Raw genomic sequence first — 20,854 nt, forward strand, 5'->3', positions numbered from 1 at the left:
TTGGTTCATGTTCGATGTTGTGTGGCCAGTCAGTAATCGCCATTGTTATTCTGTTGTGAGACAAGCCTAGATACTGCAGTGCATCAGCCAGATGCTGTCTTCACACATTCCAGTGCCAGGGGCAAAGTCTATTGCACTATTTGTCAGAAACTGTTTTGATTTCAAGAATAATGATATTAATAAATTTTGCTCAGAGCAACACTTAGAAGCTTATGCAACAGAAGCAGTATTTCATGATAAGTCCTTTATAATAATAGGTACACACAGATAAACTTCAGGGAATTTCAACCTCTTCATAAAAAATCTGGAAGCTCTGCTGTCCCATCTCTTAGTGAAAAACAAGGAAATAGTGGTTGCTGGTGATGTTAATGTGGATTTATTGAAAAGCTCTGTCAGTAAACAATTATTGCAATCAGTAACACTATCATTCAATTTAGCTCCTACTGTGAACTTTGCAACTAGGATACCTAAATGCACTGAGACTGCTACTGATAATATCTCTGTAAACAAATCTACGGAAAAAAGTCATATTATACAAAACCAATAGTAAGTGGGCTATCTGATGCAGCATCTTGTGATAAATGTTGAAACTTGTCAGGATAAAAAATCTATTAAATCTGAATACAGGAGGGTAATGAATAAGCCAAAAATTGAGATATTCAGAAAATTACTCAAAGACATGAACTGGATAGATGTTTACAGCATTTCTGACTCAAATGGTAAATACAAAGCATTCATTAATAAAGTTACCTCTATTTTTGAAAACTGTTTTCCCCTCAAGGTAAATCAAATCACATGGAAGTCAAAAAATGAACTGTGTGTTACACAAGGTATAAAGATATCATGTGGAACAAAAAGGAGACTGTATCTCCTATCTAGGAACAGCTCTGATGTTAGAATTGTATTGTATTACAAAAAATACAGCAAAGTATTGAAGCAAGTAATCCACAAATTGAAGCAGCTTTATTACGAGTAAAAGAAAATTACATCAGGCAACAAAATAAAAACTGTATAGGATATCTTGAAGACAGAAGACAGGTGGGGCCAAAAGCGAAGGGGAACAGATAACTATAAAAATAAATGAGACTTTGGTAACAAATGCATGTAGTGTTGCAAACCTCTTAAACAAGTACTTCATTTCTGCTACTGACAGCTTGGGGTTATCAGGTTCAGTGAACAGTGCAATGGAGTATCCAAGACCAGTCTTTAAAAATAACTCATGTCTCCCAAATAAGTATCATCCATCATACAAAATCCTTAAAATCTAAGTATTATAGTTGGTATGATAACGTATCAATGAAGTTAATCAAAAAGTGCTCATGCGAGTTCAGTTCTATCTTAAGTTATTTGTGTAATCAATCTCTTATCAGTGGAACATTTCCAGACTGGCTAAAATATGCTTCAGTTAAGCCTCTTTACAAGAAGGTGGTTAAAGAGATACAATCGAACTATCGACCAATATCACTTTTGTCAGCTTTCTCAAAAATATTTGAAAAGGTTGTGTTCCAGCATCTCCTTAAGCATCTGACTGCAAATATATATTGTCCAAGTTACAGTTTGGATTTCTTACGGATTCTCGTATAGAGAAAGCTATTTACACTTACAGTGTGAATGTACTTAATTCATTAGATAATAAATTACAGGCTACTGGCATTTTCTGTGACCTGTCTAAAGCCTTTGACTGTATGAATCACAGCATTCTTTTAAGTAAATTAGAATATTACAATGTCACTGGCAATGCTGCAAAATGGTTCGAGTCTTCTCCATCTAACAGGAAACAAAGGGTGTCGTTGCGAAATACCTATGCAGTAAGCAGTCAGTCTTCATCTGACTGGGAATTAATTACGTGTGGTGTTCCTCAAGGTTCCCTCTTGGGTTCTAACGTTCTGATGACTTAAAGTGTGAGTGTGGATCTGGGTCATATCGTCTTATTCCCCCAAACCAACTCCCACTTCTTTACGAGGTGACTTACTCGGAATTTGCAACCACTCTTCTTTACTGAACAGCCAGCTACTGGAAACCCTCTTGACTTATTCTCCATCTCATAACGCTAGGTACAGGAATTTTTAGATTCTTTCTACTTACGTAACAAGTAGACGAACAAACTTTACTTTTCGTCAACTAACAATGTATTTGACCACCAAACACAATGAAAATTTCACTTTCCACATGAATATGTAACTTTCTGCACGTCTCTCATACAGTCGTATGTTAGAAACATATTGAGTTACAGTTAAAAGAAAGTTGGCTTGGATACCATGATCTTTCTTAACGTGAATCAGAAAATGAGCCTTGCCTCTAACAAGGTTGCATCAAGAGTCTACAAGAGTATTTTTTCAACCGTTCTTGTTTTAATAACAATAGTCAATGACACAATAAGCACAGAGTTGCATATAAATTCCATAGTTTCTCCTTACACACTCACTAAAACATCTATGTATTGCCCAACAGGTACTTGTCGGTGCCGTCCAACCGCCGCGTGTACTTTCTTCCCGCGACTGATTTGAAAACCTGCACACACAAACATGTGACGTGAAGTAGGTAGGATTCTACCATCCCACACTCATACCCAGAATATCATGTGTTCGAGACGGTAACAGGCTGAGCGGTTCTAGAATTTACAAAGAAATTTTCGAATCACTACAGGGTCCATTGCTTTTTCTTGTGTACATTAATGAGCTCTCATCTGTTACATTGCCAGATGCTAAGTTTGGTTTGTTTGCAGATGATACAAACATTTCAATAAGTAGCAAGTCAAGTACAGAAATATATCTAAAAACAAAGATGATGTGACTTACCAAACAAAAGCGCTGGCATGTTGATAAACACACAAACAAACACAAACATACACACAAAATTCAAACTTTCGCAACCAACGGTTGCTTCATCAGGAAAGAGGGAAGGAGAGGGAAAGACAAAAGGGTGTGGGTTTTAAGGGAGAGGGTAAGGAGTCATTCCAATCCCGGGAGCGGAAAGACTTACCTTAGGGAGAAAAAAGGACAGGTATACACTCGTGCGCACACACACACACACACACACACACACACACACACACACACACACACACACACACATATCCATCCGCACATACACAGACACAAGCAGACATTTGTAAAGGCAAAGAGTTTGGGCAGAGATGTCAGTCGAGGCGGAAGTACAGAGGCAAAGATGTGGACACAGGCAGACAGTGTTTGTTGGTAATGAATATCACCCTGTGGCTAAACATGCCTTGGTGCACGGTCAGCACATCTTGGCACAGTGTTACACCGTCCGGGTTATCTAGATACTTCCCACTAACACCAACCTGTCAGAACTCCGGAGATGGGAAGTTGCCCTTCAGTATATCCTCTCTTCTCGTTACCCACCAGGCCTCAACCTCCGCTAATTTCAAGTTGCCGCCGCTCATACCTCACCTGTCATTCAACAACATCTTTGCCTCTGTACTTCTGCCTCGACTGACATCTCTGCCCAATTTCTTTGCCTTTACAAATGTCTGCTTGTGTCTGTGTATGTGCGGATGGATATGTGTGTGTGTGTGCACGAGTGTATAACTGTCCTTTTTTTCCCCCCTAAGGTAAGTCTTTCCGCTCCCGGGATTGGAATGACTCCTTACCCTCCCCCTTAAAACCCACACCCTTTTGTCTTTCCCTCTCCTTCCCTCTTTCCTGATAAAGCAACCGTTGGTTGCGAAAGCTTGAATTTTGTGTGTATGTTTGTGTTTGTTTGTGTGTCTATCAACCTGCCAGCGCTTTCGTTTGGTAAGTCACATCATCTTTGCTTTTAGATATATTTTTCCCACGTGGAATGTTTCCCTCTATTATATTCAAGTCAAGTACAGATTTAGAAATAGCTGCTACTCAAATTTTCACTGACATTAATAAGTGGTTTAAAGCTCATTCACTGTCATTAAACTTTGAGAATACCCATTATATGTAGTTCAGAACCTGTGAGAGAATTCTTCCGGCATGTGTACAAAATATGAAGACGTGCAGATCGAAGAGGTTGACAGTGTTAAATTTCTGGGATTACTACTCGATAATAAATTCAGTTGGGAAGGGCATACCACAGAATTGCTTAAGCGCCTAAACAAGTCTGTATTTGCCGTGAGAATGATGTCAGATGTTGGAGATATAAATGTAAAAAAAACTTGCATACTTTGCTTATTTTCATTCTATTATGTCATATGGGATCATATCCTGGGGCAATCATCAAACCGAACGAAAGTTTTTAGGGTGCAAAAGCATGTGCTAAGAATCATTTGTGATGTAAATTGAAGATCATCATGTAGAAACCTGTTCAAGGAACTTAGTAATCTAACCACTGCTTCTTAGTATATTTATTCGTTAATGAAATTTGTTGCAAGTAATAGATCTCTACTTCCAACCAATAGCTCAATACATAATATTAATACTAATTACATAACTACTAGCACCACAAAAATGTTAGATAAATACCTTAATATAATTAATTCTGGAAGAGGAAATTAACACTTACTTCAGCATAAATGATATAAATTGCTTCTACAAATGAAACAAGAAGCAGTGATGATATAAATTATGATACTGGGGATCAATACAACTTCCTTAACGTAACTGATGTAAAATAAATTAACTCATGTGAATTAGAGGAGACTTTATGCTCTTATGATTAATATATGGTGTAGTTTCCACATGAATTCTTACCTAGAGGATAAATTCGAAGCTGAAATGGTAACATAATTCTTTTTGACATGAACGTATGAGATTTGTCACCATCTTTTGGGAACAATGGTAACCAAACTCTCATGCCATGTGAACCACAGAACAACCACAGAGCTTCTGTTAGGTGAGGTTTTTCTCTTCGAGATTTCCTAGGTACCCAGACATTTTCAACACAGGATGCCAAAACTGTTGGAGGCTGAAACTAGGGAAAAAAATGAAATCTTAATAATATCATTAACTCTTAACATTAAGCAAAAAACTGACTAGGTCTAATATAAATTAGTATGTTCCATCCACAAACTGGCATTCTTCATGAATAAATCCTAAGAATATTTTGTTAAATAACTGTTCATCACAAGACAACAATTAACACTACTACTTGGAAAAAGGGTCAGAGCACAAAAATTAAGTGAATAACTAGTTACACTGTGTTCACAAATGTGATAATTATGGCAGTAATAAATTTGAAAAATCCATTCATTTGCTCAAGTTTCAATGTTAGTAATAAATTAACAATTGCACAAAGTTAAAATTTTTTATTAATTAATGGTATCTTACCTAACATTCTAACTGCCCAAAGATTTATACCTGGATATCTGGATCAAATTAACAAACTGACTGATATTCGGACACAGAATAATGTGGAGTACTGAGTTCACCTTATGGGATCATAACGACTATCACTTTGCTGCTCACTTTCCACTACTTGGTGCAGATATCATTTTATGTATTATAAAAAAGTTTGGCACTGAGAAACAAATTACAATACAACAACAAACCCCAATAGTTACATTAGTGACAGTAATTGTCGTCTGCAAAGTGATATGGAAAAGGTAAAGAAAACAAAAGACACATTAGTGCTTGTTACCTAGTTGGTTTTGTTATTGTAGCTCATTTGTAAACAACTGTCAATCACTGTGTTACTCTGACCTGAATATAAAATAATATATATTACAGTAGTGCAATGTATTTGTACAAGGACATCATGAGAGTGAATCCTTGGACACAATTCTATAATGAAGCAAGGAAAAAGGAGTAAGCACTTTTGCTATGTAAAAGGCAAGAGAGGGTGGAGGGAAGGAAAGGCAAGAGAGGGTGGAGGGAAGGAATGGCAAGAGAGGGTGGAGGGAAGGAAAGGCAAGAGAGGGCGAAGGGAGGTAGTAAGGGCAAGAGAGGGCGCAGGGAGGTAGTAAGGGCAAGAGAGGGCGCAGGGAGGTAGTAAGGGCAAGAGAGGGTGCAGGGAGGTAGTAAGGGCAAGAGAGGGTGCAGGGAGGTAGTAAGGGCAAGAGAGGGTGCAGGGAGGTAGTAAGGGCAAGAGAGGGTGAAGGAGGGATAGACAAAAGAGTGAAGGGAGGGAAAGGCAAGAGAGTCAAGGGAGCGAAGAGCAGTAAGCATTCAGGAGGGGAATGTGAGAAGTACTGAAGGGGAGAGGCAAAATATGGCCAAGGAGTGAGAGAGGGGAGGGGTGGCAAAATTCATCAGAGCGTAGATGAAAAATGGTGAAGGAGGAAGGCATTAGACAGGGAAGGAGGAAAGGCAGACAATGGGGGAAAGGGAAGTGGGCATGAGAGGGGGAGAGGGAAAAGGCATGAGAGAGGTAAAGCTGAAAGACTTGAGGGGAGCAAAAGGGAAAAGAACGAGAAGGGCAAAAAGGGGGAAAAAAAGCATGAGAGGGGGAAAGGGGGAAGGTGAGAGAGGGGGGATGGAGGGCAGAGAGAAGAGGGGGATGGAGGGCAGAGAGAAGAGGGGGATGAGGCAAGGTATAAAACAGGGAAGGCACAAAAGGGAATGGGGAAGGCCAGGCCCAGAGACCACCTCCATTCTTTCCATACTTAATACGTAGAAGTCAACTAAATGTGTCTTACGAGGGCAGTTCAATAAGTAATGCAACACATTTTTTTTTCTGAAACAGGGGTTGTTTTATTCAGCATTTAAATACACCAGGTTATTCCCCAATCTTTTAGCTACACAACACTATTTTTCAACGTAATCTCCATTCAATGCTATGGCCTTACGCCACCTTGAAATGAGGGCCTGTATGCCTGCACGGTATCATTCCACTGGTCGATGTCGGAGCCAACGTCGTACTGCATCAATAACTTCTTCATCATCCGCGTAGTGCCTCCCACGGATTGCGTCCTTCATTGGGCCAAACATATGGAAATCCGACGGTGCGAGATCGGGGCTGTAGGGTGCATGAGGAAGAACAGTCCACTGAAGTTTTGTGAGCTCCTCTCGGGTGCGAAGACTTGTGTGAGGTCTTGCGCTGTCATGAAGAAGGAGAAGTTCGTTCAGATTTTTGTACCTACGAACACACTGAAGTCGTTTCTTCAATTTCTGAAGAGTAGCACAATACACTTCAGAGTTGATCGTTTGACCATGGGGAAGAACATCGAACAGAATAACCCCTTCAGCGTCCCAGAAGACTGTAACCATGACTTTACCGGCTGAGGGTATGGCTTTAAACTTTTTCTTGGTAGGGGAGTGGGTGTGGCGCCACTCCATTGATTGCCGTTTTGTTTCAGGTTCGAAGTGATGAACCCATGTTTCATCGCCTGTAACAATCTTTGACAAGAAATTGTCACCCTCAGCCACATGACGAGCAAGCAATTCCGCACAGATGGTTCTCCTTTGCTCTTTATCGTGTTCAGTTAGACAACGAGGGACCCAGCGGGAACAAATCTTTGAATATCCCAACTGGTGAACAATTGTGACAGCACTACCAACAGAGATGTCAAGTTGAGCACTGAGTTGTTTGATGGTGATCCGTCAATCATCTTGAACGAGTGTGTTCGCACGCTCCGCTATTGCAGGAGTCACAGCTGTGCACGGCCGGCCCGCACGCGGGAGATCAGACAGTCTTGCTTCACCTTGCGGCGATGATGACACACGCTTTGCCCAACGACTCACCGTGCTTTTGTCCACTGCCAGATCACCGTAGACATTCTGCAAGCGCCTATGAATATCTGAGATGCCCTGGTTTTCCGCCAAAAGAAACTCGATCACTGCCCGTTGTTTGCAACGCACATCCGTTACAGACGCCATTTTAACAGCTCCGTACAGCGCTGCCACCTGTCGGATGTCAATGAAACTACACGAGACGAAGCGGGAATGTTTGAAAATATTCCACAAGAAATTTCCGGTTTTTTCAACCAAAATTGGCCGAGAAAAAGAATGTGTTGCATTACTTATTGAACTGCCCTCGTAAATTTAGAGAAATAGTGTTCATGGATATCAACAGCTTTACACAAAGTAAGTTAATAAGAGATGTAATAGATCCCTTGTGGTACACTAAACAGGTCACAGAATACTGTTGCAAAGCCTATGAGAAACGCATGCTACATTTGGGAATGCAAAATCTCCAAGATTGGCAATGGTATTCAGATACCTGAAACATAGTGTGGGCTTTGATGAAGGGTGCGTTTTAATTTTCCACAACAAAAGCCAATTAAAATGAGGTTGTCTTGCACTTCCTTACTTAAAAAAAAAAACATTACATTTCCCTTTGAATCTTCAGACTACATCTGTCAGGATTTCTCTTAATTTGCAAAAGAACATGAAACTGGCATATACAATCACACTTTCAGCATTTGCAATGAGTCATTGCTTGCACAGGATAGTGCATCAATCCCACTCTGTATTGATAAACTTATGGATAAAGATTAATCTATGAATGAGCCTATGAGTGGGCTGCAATTCATTGTCCGATAGTGGTCATGTTGCACCTGGTGCAAGTATCTGCTGTGATGAAAGGTGTACACCTTCACACTACTCCTATAAATAATCTGATTATCTAGACACAAGAATTGAAAATTTTTCTTAATCTACATGGCAAGTAGAAATGTTCTTACTAGAACTTGACAATAAATAGAAGTGTAGCAAGCTCCTGCTGCTGTTAACATGATTATTGCATATGTCTTGAGCAGCAAACATGATGGAAAAAGAGGTCAAGCGCAGTGCTGCATCAGTCTCAGTTGAAAAGCAATTTTATAATAACTCGATGTGTCAAAATGTAAAAAATGTGTGATTAAGGGCATCCTGTGTGTGAAGTGCAACTTGTGGTTACATGACAGGTGTGCGAACATAAACCCGACGTTCGTAAATGACTATATTTGTTGGACCTGTGGTGATCATGTATGTGACGAATGTGAAGATCTTCTCAATGTGGCACACACATAAAACAAAATTATCAAGTCATTAAATTGAGATATTGAAACCCTCAAAAAAAAAACAGCATTCCTGAAACAAGAAAACAAAAATATCTTAAGTGAAAAAAGTTTGTGCTCCAGTGAAAACAGTGAAACAGAGGCAGTAAATAGACACAAAAACATTCCTATTGATATTGTTAAATGTGATCTGAAAAAACATGTTATTTATGATGAAACAAACATAATATTGAATTCGGAATATGTTGAAACTACAAATAAATTTATGTGGACTGCAGTTAAGTCCAAAAACAGAACACGAAACCATCAAGAAAGTGAAAAACAGAAACAACGCACTAGATACAGTGTGCCAGTTACATCGAATTAGTTTTCAGCACTAGACTCAGCAAGCGAAACAACAAATAGTATAAGCGAAAGTAAATATAACGAATCGTCTGATAAAGGCCGAAACAGAAAAATTCTAACGCCTGGAAGTTACAGTTATTACTGTATGCAGACAGCCACGGAAAAAGCCTTTCAGCTCCCCTTCATGAAGCTTTACACAATGAATATTCTGTATTCACAGAAGTTAAACCCAGAGCGACATTAATTGCTGTAGTCGAGAATTTATCAGAAACAAATCTGAAAAGAGACAACCACCTTGTAATCATTGGTGGTGCCAACAATGTTTATGAAAACGAGAGCAAGTCAACACTCACAGTTTACAGGAAGTTATTGCCAAAACTATATAACATAAATGTTACCATAATAAACCTACCAGTGCAACATGATCTCCCGCAGTAGTTGTATGTTAATACAGAAATTGAGTGCTATATTTTAGAACTGCAGAAACTACGTAATAAACTAAATCATGTGTACTTGCTAGACATAAGCAAACTGAAACGTGAGGAACATACCAGACACAGACTTCTCTTAAACAGAAACGGAAAGCTCAAGTTAGTGAACCAGATAACGGAACTTTGTAAGGAGCTGCATAAAGCAACGGACCCCATCATCTTAGATTACAATCAACAAGTTTTTTTAGGCTCGTTTTCAAGCAACATGATTTTACTGAACTAAATCCCTTAGATTGGAAAGAACCCTGTTCACATGCAAAAGAAACTGACTTGAAAGTGAGTAAATTGTTATTACAGTGCAATGTTACAGGCTTGTGAAATAATTTGGCTGATTTAGAATACCATGTCACGAAGTGCTGTAAAATATCAGTGCCCTTTAGGATAACGCATCTAAACAAGCAGTATCTTAGGAATAAACTCAATTTGCTGCAAGTATTTGTGGATGAGAATTCACCTCACTTCTTAGTAAATTACAGAACATGGACTAAAAGACAATGAAATGGAGTATTACAAATTATATGGTTGTGTGTTAGCAGATAGTTACTGCAGCCAACAACAAAAGGGAGTGGGGTGGCAATATTTGTAAATGAACATCTTTCATTTAAGAAAATCTCATTTGTTGAACAATACTGCAAAGAAGGAACAATTGAAAAGGCTGGTGTTGTGGTCCACGTAAATACTCATTCAAGCAGGTCAGCTAAACATAAAGTTATTGGTATGTACCACCCACCAAATTCAGATGTGTTGTACTATGTTGATAGACGTAACAAGGCAATTAGACAAACTGGCCCCACTGACCTTAGCATTGTATTGTATGTTAACCGGGGATCTAGAAACGACAGAGAGGCTCCGTCCCCTCCGCCACCGCAGTGGTCCACAACCCCACGTCGACTACCGCAGTCCACTACACCGCTCCGCCGCCCCACACCAAACCCAGGGTTATTGTGCGGTTCGGCCCCCTATGGAACACACACACACACAACCTCCCCCCCCCCCCCCCCCACACACACACACCCAGGGAACGTCTCACACCAGACGAGTGTAACCCCTATGTTTGCGTCGTAGAGTAATGGTGGTGTGCGCGTACATGAAGAACTTGTTTGCACAGCAATCACTGACGTAGTGTAACTGAGGCGGAATAAGGGAAACCAGCCTGCATTCGCTGAGGCAGTTGGAAAACCGCTTAAAAACCATCCACAGACTGGCCGGTTTACCGGACCTCGACACAGATCTTCCGGGTGGATTCGTGCCGGGGACCAGGCGCTCTTTCGCACTCAGAAAGCCATGCGTTAGACCACACGGCCAACCGGGCGAGTGCCCTTAGCATAGCTGGAGACTTAAATGTTAATGCAAACTCCTGTAGTACAACATATTTGAAAGTAACAGATTTATTATACTTATATAATCTCACAAATACAGTGAACTCTGACACTAGAGTAACAGAGTCAAGCTCCAGTAAGATGTATTATGTAATAGTCAACAAAAATGTAAAAGACAGTGTTAACTTTCAAAGGGTTGATTTTCCTTTACTCAGATCACTATTGTCAGATGTTAGAATATTTAAGGTTTGCTGTCCCAACAGCAACTAAGATAATTGAGAAGCAGCAGATCCTGAATAGCACCAACATCAAAACTAAGTTAGCAGAGGAGAAATGGGACACTATTTACCAAACTAAAGGGTCAGAAGGCAAATGGGAAAAATTTTATAAGACAGGGCTGAAGCATTTCAACTGCTGCTGCCCTCTCAAAAAATAACCAGGGTATGAACCAACTCTCATCTTGAAAGTAATATTAAGCTGAAACTTACATCTAGGCTTGTGGGGCGGCGGGTGGAATAATTTTGTTATATAAAATGTTTTGTAATGTAGATGCATTTCCCGGCCGATTAACCATATGTGGGGCGGCAGGTGGAATAATTGTTTATAAAATGGTTCCTATTATTTATTTAATGCTGTTTGTTGTGACAGTGCCACGACATTTACAGTGCCGCCACGACAGTACACGCAAACGGCGATAGAGGTGCTCCGCAACTTGGCTGAGCGCCGGAGCGCCACCTAGCTACAAACGGCGGCGGCCGCACGTCACGGCACGGCAGTCGCACAAGAGATACTGAGTTGTTAACATATTTTCACTGCGTTGTGGATTTGTGTGTTCATGACGGGGCAGACATGGAACAGCTTATGCAAGCGCTCACTGAACAACAAACACAGCTGACGGCTGCTATTCAGGCACAACAAACACAGCTGACGGCTGCTATTCAGGCGTTGTCGACGTCGCTTACTCATCGTCTGTCTTCCTCTTCTCCGCCTCCATTCCCTCCTTACGACGAGGCCGCTGAAGACTGGGAGGATTATGAGGAGCGTTTGCGGCAACACTTCTTGGCTTTCGGCGTTGTCAACGCTCCTATGTGTAAGTCGTTATTTCTATCTTGGATTTCCCCACGGATCTATCAGCTGCTATCTCAGTTAGCCCCTCTGCGGGAACCTGCCTCTCTGTCCTTCCAAGAAATGTGTGACTTATTGTCAAACTATTACCGTAAAAACATCCACGTCGTTGCCGCCCGTGTGGCGTTCTACCAGTGTCGTAAACAGCTCCATCAATCTTACCGGGCTTGGGCGGCGGAACTACACGGTCTGAGTAGGAAATGTCAGTTTGTCACGGACACTCATCATGAGTCTTATGCTGATTCAATGGTTAGGGATGCTATTCTACGGCTTGTTCATGATAAAGTAGTTCGGCAACGTGCCCTACAACTGCCAAACCCGTCGTTGTCGGAAGTTCTAAGCATCGCTCAATCCTTTGAAGTGTCTCACACTGCTGGCGCGCAAATAGATGCGTGATGTGATGTAGGCGCTGTACAGTCAACTTTCGACACGGACAATTTGCCTGTTTCACAGGAGAACGAAGATGTGGCGGCGGTTCACTCGCGTAAACAACGTCGCGTTTTTGCCGCAACGCTCGCAGCGAAAACAGCAACCACAGAAGCAGGTTCGTTCCGCACTTCCTTCATGTCCACATTGTTTCGTACAGCATGACAGGGCCGCGTGTCCAAAATGTTGGGCCACGTGTAATTCCTGTAGGAAAAAAGGCCACATTGCTTCTGTGTGTCAGTCCCCTAAAGTTCCTGTCGACGAGGACGAGGCATCGGACATGGATGTTAACTGTGTGCTTTCTCAAACAAATAAGTTGTTTGTTACTGTTCGTGTTCTGGATAAAGACATTCGCATGCAAGTGGACACTGGCTCTGCAGTAACTCTCATTAATTCTCACACGTATTTGGAGTTGGGCTCCCCTCCCTTGTCTCCAGTTACGCGAAATCTGAGAACTTATAATAAACAGAAAATTCCTATCATTAGCCAGTTTCATGCTTCCACTGCCTACAAGTCTGTTGTTAAGCCCCTCATGTTTTATGTGGTGGATCATGCGGGCACTGAAAACCTGTTCGGTTATGATGCTTTCCAGTTGTTCGGGTCCTCCATTGATGATGATGTGCACCTCATATCTGAGGATATTCCGTATCAACAGCTGGATGGATTGTGTTCTGAATTTTCGTCCATGTTCTCTGCCGGTCTGGGTCGTGCCAAGGATTTTGAAGCCAACATTACTCTTAAACCTACAGCTCACCCTAAGTTTTTCCGGGCACACCCTATTCCGGTGGCGTTGCGTGCACCTGTCAAGGCTGAGGTAGACAGGTTAACAGCTTCAGGGATTCTCCTTCCTGTTACCTCCAGCGAATTGTGGTGGTTTCTAAACCAAACAGGAGTCTGCGATTGTGTGGTGATTTTAAAGCCACTGTCAATGCTCAGAGCTTCATTGACACTTATCCTCTTCCCCGTCCTGAGGAGTTATTTACCAAGCTCTCTGGGGGCCGTTCTTTTCCAAACTTGACTTATCAGAGGCGTACCATCAGTTGCTGTTGGATGCTTCTTCCAAGGAATTTCTCGTCATCAACACTCCTTGTGGGTTGTATCAGTACCAGCGGTTACCATTTGGCGTCACTAGCACGCCGGCCATTTTTCAGCGGTTTTTGGAACAGCTCACGGCTTCCGTTCCCGGCTGCATAAACTATCTGGATGACATTGTTCTCACGGGGGCCTCCACTGAGGAGCACCTTCGCAATTTGCATTCCCTGTTTCGGGTTTTGCATTCGGCTGGGTTGAAGTGCAATCTGGACAAGTCACAGTTCTTCCAACCTTCCATTGTGTATGGTTTTCACTTGTCCCGTGAGGGTATACGTCCTTTACGTCAGCACGTTGCGGCCATTAACGCTCTACCCCGGCCATCTACGGTCAAAGAACTTCAGGCGTTTCTGGGCAAGATTGCTTATTATCACAAATTCATTCCATCCGCGGCGGTGGTAGCTCATCCTCTGCATCAGCTGTTACGCAAAAATGTCCCTTTCTGTTGGTCCAACGAGTGTGAGCAGGCTTTTGTCCGCCTGAAGGCTCATTTGCAGTCGGCGCCTTGTCTTGCCACATTCCGTCCAGGTCAGCACTTGGTTCTGGCGACTGACACGTCACAGTATGGCCTAGGGGCTGTTCTTGCCCATCGGTATGAGGATGGGTCAGAACGACCTATCGCCTATGCTTCCAAGACCCTCAACGATGCGCAACGGCGTTACTCTCAAATCGAAAATGAAGCGCTCGCTATCATTTATGCTCTAAAAACGTTCAGTGTTTTTTTGTATGGTTCTAAGTTTCACCTCATCACCGACCACAAGTCGCTGGTCTCTCTGTTCAGCCCATCGGCGTCGCTTCCGGATAAGGCAGCTCACCGCCTGCAACATTGGGCCTTATACTTGTCTCGTTTTCACTATGAGATTCACTATCACCCCACTGCCCAGCATGCCAATGCTGACGCATTGTCGCGATTGCCGATGGGCCCCGACCCGGTTTTCAATCGTGATGAACTACTCTGTTTCCACATTGATGAGGAAGAACATCGTGCGGTCGAGGGTTTTCCACTTACAGGTTCGCAGGTCGCGTCGGCTACTGCGCGGGACCCGGTCCTGCGTCAGGTGATCGGTTTTGTTCAACGGGGCTGGCCGGACAGGACCAAGGGCCAGGCATCGGATCCCCTTCACAACTACCATGCCTTGCGCCTTCGTCTGTCTGTTCGTGATGGTGTTGTTCTTCTGGCCACGGATGGCGCATCTCCACAGGTCGTGGTGCCAGCCTCTCTTCGCAAAGATGTTCTCATACTGTTGCATGAAGGCCATTGGGGTATTTCTCGGAATAAGTCCCTGGCCCGCAGGCTCGTTTATTGGCCCGGTATTGATTCGGACATCGCCCACATGGTTGCTGCGTGTGGTCAGTGTGCTTCACAACTGACTGCACCTTGTACAATGCCCCCTCCGTGGCCTGATCCGGCGCAGCCATGGGAACAGGTGCACGCTGACTTTGCCGGCCCCTTCCTCGGTACTTATTGGCTACTGTTGATTGACGCCTTCTCGAAGTTTCCGTTTGTTGTTCGAAGTTCGTCGCCCACCACTGTGACGACGACGCTGGCTTTGTCCAAAATCATTACGCTAGAAGGTCTTCCATCCACGATCGTCACGAACAATGGCCCTCAGTTCTCTTCGCAGGCCTTCCGTGATTTTTGTACTGGACAAGGGATTCATCATGTTACAGCACCGCCCTTCCATCCGCAATCGAATGGGGAGGTCGAGCGCCTTGTCCGCACTTTCAAAAGCCAGATGAAAAAATTCCTTAGTGATTTTTCCACAGATGACGCTCTGCTGCAATTTCTGAGTTCTCATCGCTTCACGCCTCTGGGTGATCGCAGCCCTGCTGAACTCTTGCATGGCCGCCAACCGCGCACTCTACTGCACCTGCTTCACCCTGTCAGACCTTGTGCTGTGTCCCCTAGTGCGGGAAAATACTCGGTGGGCGCCGACGTGTGGGCACGAGGGTATGGAACTCGTCCTAAATGGATTCCAGGGGTGGTCAAGGCTCTTCGCGGCCGCCAGCTTTATGAAATACGTATGGACGACGGCATGGTTGTTCGCCATTACGACCAGATGCGCCCACGAGTGGTGACCACGCCAGTGCCACCGCCCCTTCCTTCGCCTCCACCAGCCCGAGACGCCAGTCCTGTCGCTGCTGCCGATCTACCGTACGTGTTGCTGCAGCCGACGTCACTACCGCTTCCGAGTACGCCGGAACCGGCCCCAGTCGCGACGCCGCCTTCTCCGGGACCCATCTCACTGGAGCACACCCCCAGGTCCACGACACTTATGGATGCTGCTCCGGAGTTTTCACCCATCATCTCGTCCAGGAGGCACGTTCCACGCACGAGCTTCCGTCCTGGACATTTTTGACCATACTCTCGTGTCTCTCCGCGGGATCTTCTCGGGGCCTCACAAGAGGCCATGGATGTCTCCGCACTGTCCATGTCTCCAAGGAAGTGAGTGTTTTTTTTCAAGGGGGCAAAAGTGTTGTGACAGTGCCACGACATTTTCAGTGCCGCCATGACAGTACGGCGATAGAGGCGTTCCGCAACTCGGCTGAGCGCGGGAGCGCCACCTAGCTACGAACGGCGCCGGCCGCACGTCACGTCACGGCAGTCGAATAAGAGATACTGAGTTGTTATCATGTAACCAGCTATTGTTTCTAAGTGAGTGTGTTTGAATATCCACGCAATTATTGGTGATTAAAGGTTATAACACTGTTGTTTGCCATTCTCAACACTGGCTCTCTAACTACAATATTGGCAACCAGAAAGTGATTAGCAAAGCGTGAAGCCTGTAATTAGAATTCCTAGTGCCCACTTCATCTGAGAAATACACTTATAGCTACAGCTTATAGCTCTGAGGAATTAGGAGATTGTCTAGGATTCATAATCAAAAACAATTCTGTCTAAAATGTTCACTATATTCTGAAAGTCACAGACCAAAAAAAAGGATCCACACAATCCAACTACCAGAGCAGTTCAGAGTCTAATGCGCTGATGCAACTATAACTGTTCAAATTAACTGTTTAAGTGAATGCTCGCCATAATTTGATGATAATGTTCATCAAACACCACGCTAAATAATGGTAGAATGTTTGTCCCGCGGCGGCACTTGAAAATACGACATACACAAACTGAAGATAGATCATTAAAGTCATCCAAGAATTAACACTTCACTCAAAAACGATTTCATGGTTACGCGTATCCCGAGTAACTTATTACGGCATCCGAGGCTGTTTATAGCAATGATACCGGCGCGACGCGTCTCCCGACACAGGTGGTGCACTAATCAGCATCTGGAGAGAACTAGGGCCTTCTCTTGCACAGCGTTCTTATATATAAAGTTGCGGTGTGGAAGGCTAAGGGAACGCCTGATCAAAATTGCTCTCCCGACTAGCCGCTGGGCTAGTAATGCACCACTTTAAGTTATCGAATAAATCATTGCTTCCTTTGCTGATGGCCGATGAAGCTCTCAATTTAAATGTGCAATCAGCACACAGGTAAGTAATCATAATAAAAGTCTGACGTGGCTAAGTCAATTATTTTGGGCGAGAGAGTTAATTTAATTACACTGCACGCAGTAGACGAGCTCTGAACTTGCCCTTTGGAGATACGCTATCACTATAGTTTTTTAGTTATTCAATTGAAACTTCTCACATCTTTATGATTATTGTGGATCTCCCTTCTACTTAAATTTAAACATCCTAGCCTTATTTATTCGCCTACTTAATCTATCTTGCTTCCTTAATTTCTGAGACAAAAACCAGAAAATCATGAATTTCAACAAAAATTTTAATTTGTGAGATCCAGAATACTGTCTCTACTAAATTATTATGAAAAAGGAATCTAAATATAAATTTTTATGTTTCTAGCTCTTTTCTGTTGCGCCAATGATTTTTACAGAAAAACGTCCAAATTTCGAAAATGGTTAGTTATTGAACTGACATTCAACACATATTGATTTAGTATTACTCCTGACATGCTAGAAACGTTTCAGGTTATTTACTTGATTTTTAAAGTATTGCGCAACATTTATGATGTCAGAGCTAGTTACAGCGGACTAGGCTGGCACACAATGGAAAGACTGATGAGAATTTTATAAGGCGTGAGTAGGCTGCTTCCCTACAGGCTGATTAAGTTAAGGCAGAATATATATGACGTTGACTGTTTGTATAAGGAAACAAAGCTACATATATTTACGGAAAAGTACAATCAAGCCAAAAAAACTTTTCAGACAGATCTTTTACACTTGAGGAAACTGCTAAACAATGATGCAATACAGCATTCAGCCAACATAGGTAAGGCATACTGGAGACTAATCAATAAACATCGTAAAGCCACCAGCAAGGGACAGAGTGAACCAGTTAGCATTAGACATGAGGGCCATCTAGTGACAGATCCAAATGAAGTATATAATTTATCAACATTTTATCTCTCCTTTTGACCAACCAGCCACTATTGCAGATCTACAGGCTGGCACACCAAATGATATCACGAGTGGTATAGAGTTCGAATTTATGGAGGTGAATCAACATAAAATATTTAACACAATACAACAGCTAAAGAACAAGCATTCATTTGGATGGGATGGTATCTCAGGTATGGTGTTAAAGAAATGTGCCAATGAAAAAACTAAACCCCTTACCTATCTTATCAACTGTAGTATTAATGAAAACATATACCCAAATGCCTTAAAAATAAGTGTAATACAGCCAATCCATAAGAAGGGAAGTAAATAAGAAGTTTCAAATTATAGACCGATATCACTAATACCTACCTTTAGTAAAATATTGAAAACAGTTATCCTATCACAACTCTCAACATTTTTCTCAAGACACAAAATGCTTATCGAATCGCAGCATGGGTTTAGGAAAGACCTAAGTGTGGCCACTGCTGTTACCAGTTTCTTCCATGAAGTATATAGCAATATAGTATGGGGTGTACATACAGCAGGAATATTCCTTGACCTGAGCAAAGTTTTTTACTCAGTAAACCATGAGTTTCTCTTTTTTAAAAAAACTGTGGGCCTGCAAAATCAGTAATGCATCAATGAAACTTCTATCCACCTATCTGGTCATTCGGAAACAGTGTACCAAACTTGCACATCAAATTGAAAATAAGATCTTAACTTTTAAATCCACAAATGAAACTGTGACACAGAGAGTTCCCTCAAGGCTCAATTCTTGGACCTTTCCTCTTGTTAGCATACATTAATGACATTGTCCACCCCATTGCCTCACACACTGTAAACTATGCTGATGACACCTCAGTTATATTTCATGGTAAAGATTGTGAGAATCTGAAATTTTCAGAAAGTAATGGGATATAGAATTAAGATCATATTTTCATGCACAAGGATTAAAGGTCAATGTAAATAAATCCCAGATGCTAATATTTACAACTGGCAGCGTAAATGAGGTATGTGGCACAGTGGCAGAGGAAGCAAACAAGTGTAAATTTCTAGAGGTCCATCTGGACTTAAACCTCCGGTGGATTAGCCAAATTAATGCTGTAAGCAAAAAAGTCAGTAAAGGTCTCTATTTTCTTAGCCAACTATCCAAAATAGTGGCCACTCACATGCTTAAAACTGTGTATTATGGGACAACATATCCCCATCTTAGCTACTATATAAACCATGGGGTTGTGCTGCAGGCAGTACATTAACAGGGTACTGTTGCTACAAAAAAGAGGGTTAAGGATTATACATGGACTAGGCTACAAAGACTCCTGCCGTGATGTTTTCAGACAACACAACTACTTCAGCATATACTATTTGTATCTTTATAAATTAATTACTTTTTTTTGTCTCACAGAAAACTGAAGCAACTAAATGTAGTGATATATATGACCACAACACCAGGTCCAAACAGAATTACTACCAACAAAGAACAAGATTAAAAATGATGGACCAGAGCCGATACACTAATGGACTGTATAGTATCATAAACTGCCAGAGTACATGAAAAACAGTAATAAAAAGCAATTCAAATCCAAACTAAAAGAATTCGTTATTGAAAAGTGTCTCTATTCACTCAAAGAATTTTAAATGGTTAAATTTAAGAGCTGTAAAATAATGTATAAAAAAATTGGCTTGTTAATATGTGTAGGTTGTTGTTGTTGTTGTTGTCTTCAGTCCTGAGACTGGTTTGATGCAGCTCTCCATGCTACTCTATCCCGTGCAAGCTTCTTCATCTCCCAGTACCTACTGCAACCTACATCCTTCTGAATCTGATTAGTGTATTCATCTCTTGGTCTCCCCCTACGATTTTTACCCTCCACGCTGCCCTCCAATGCTAAATTTGTGATCCCTTGAGACCTCAAAACATGTCCTACCAACCGATCCCTTCTTCTTGTCAAGTTGTGCCACAAACTCCTCTTCTCCCCTATCCTATTCAGTACCTCCTCATTAGTTATGTGATCTACCCATCTAATCTTCAGCATTCTTCTGTAGCACCACATTTCGAAAGCTTCTATTCCCTTCTTGTCCAAACTATTTATCGTCCATGTTTCACTTCCATACATGGCTACACTCCATACAAATACTTTCAGAAAAGACTTCCTGACAGTTAAATGTATACTCGATGTTAACAAATTTCTCTTCTTCAGAAACGCTTTCCTTGCCATTGCCAGTCTACATTTTATATCCTCTCTACTTCGACCATCATCAGTTATTTTGCTCCACAAATAGCAAAACTCCTTTACTACTTTAAGTGTCTCATTTCCTAATGTAATACCCTCAACATCACCCGACTTAATTCGACTACATTCCATTATCCTCGTTTTGCTTTTGTTGATGTTCATCTTATATCCTCCCTTCAAGACACCATCCATTCCGTTCAACTGCTCTTCCAAGTCCTTTGCTGTCTCTGACAGAATTACAATGTCATCGGCGAACCTCAAAGTTATTATTTTTTCTCCATGGATTTTAATACCTACTCCGAATTTTTCTTTTGTTTCCTTTACTGCTTGCTCAATATACAGATTGAATAACATCGGGGAGAGGCTACAACCCTGTCTTACTCCTTTCCCAACCACTGCTTCCCATTCATGTCCCTCGACTCTTATAACTGCCATCTGGTTTCTGTACAAATTGTAAATAGCCTTTCGCTCCCTGTATTTTACCCCTGCCACCTTTAGAATTTGAAAGAGAGTAAGGTCAGTATTGCCTCACGTGTTCCAGTATTTCTACGGAATCCAAACT

At 42.1% G+C, this 20,854-nt stretch overlaps 1 protein-coding gene across 1 annotated transcript in view; it reads right to left on the reverse strand.

Annotated features, from left to right (window-relative positions):
* LOC126263131 (guanine nucleotide exchange factor subunit Rich) overlaps positions 1 to 20,854 on the reverse strand; it is a 321,707-nt gene that overhangs the window by 161,178 nt on the left and 139,675 nt on the right. The window contains exon 12 of the mRNA XM_049960154.1: positions 4,683 to 4,902. Coding sequence (XP_049816111.1) covers positions 4,683 to 4,902 — 220 coding nt within the window. The remainder of the gene's footprint in view (positions 1 to 4,682; positions 4,903 to 20,854) is intronic.

This window comes from Schistocerca nitens, chromosome 6 (assembly GCF_023898315.1).
Source record: "Schistocerca nitens isolate TAMUIC-IGC-003100 chromosome 6, iqSchNite1.1, whole genome shotgun sequence".
Lineage (NCBI taxonomy): Eukaryota > Metazoa > Arthropoda > Insecta > Orthoptera > Acrididae > Schistocerca > Schistocerca nitens.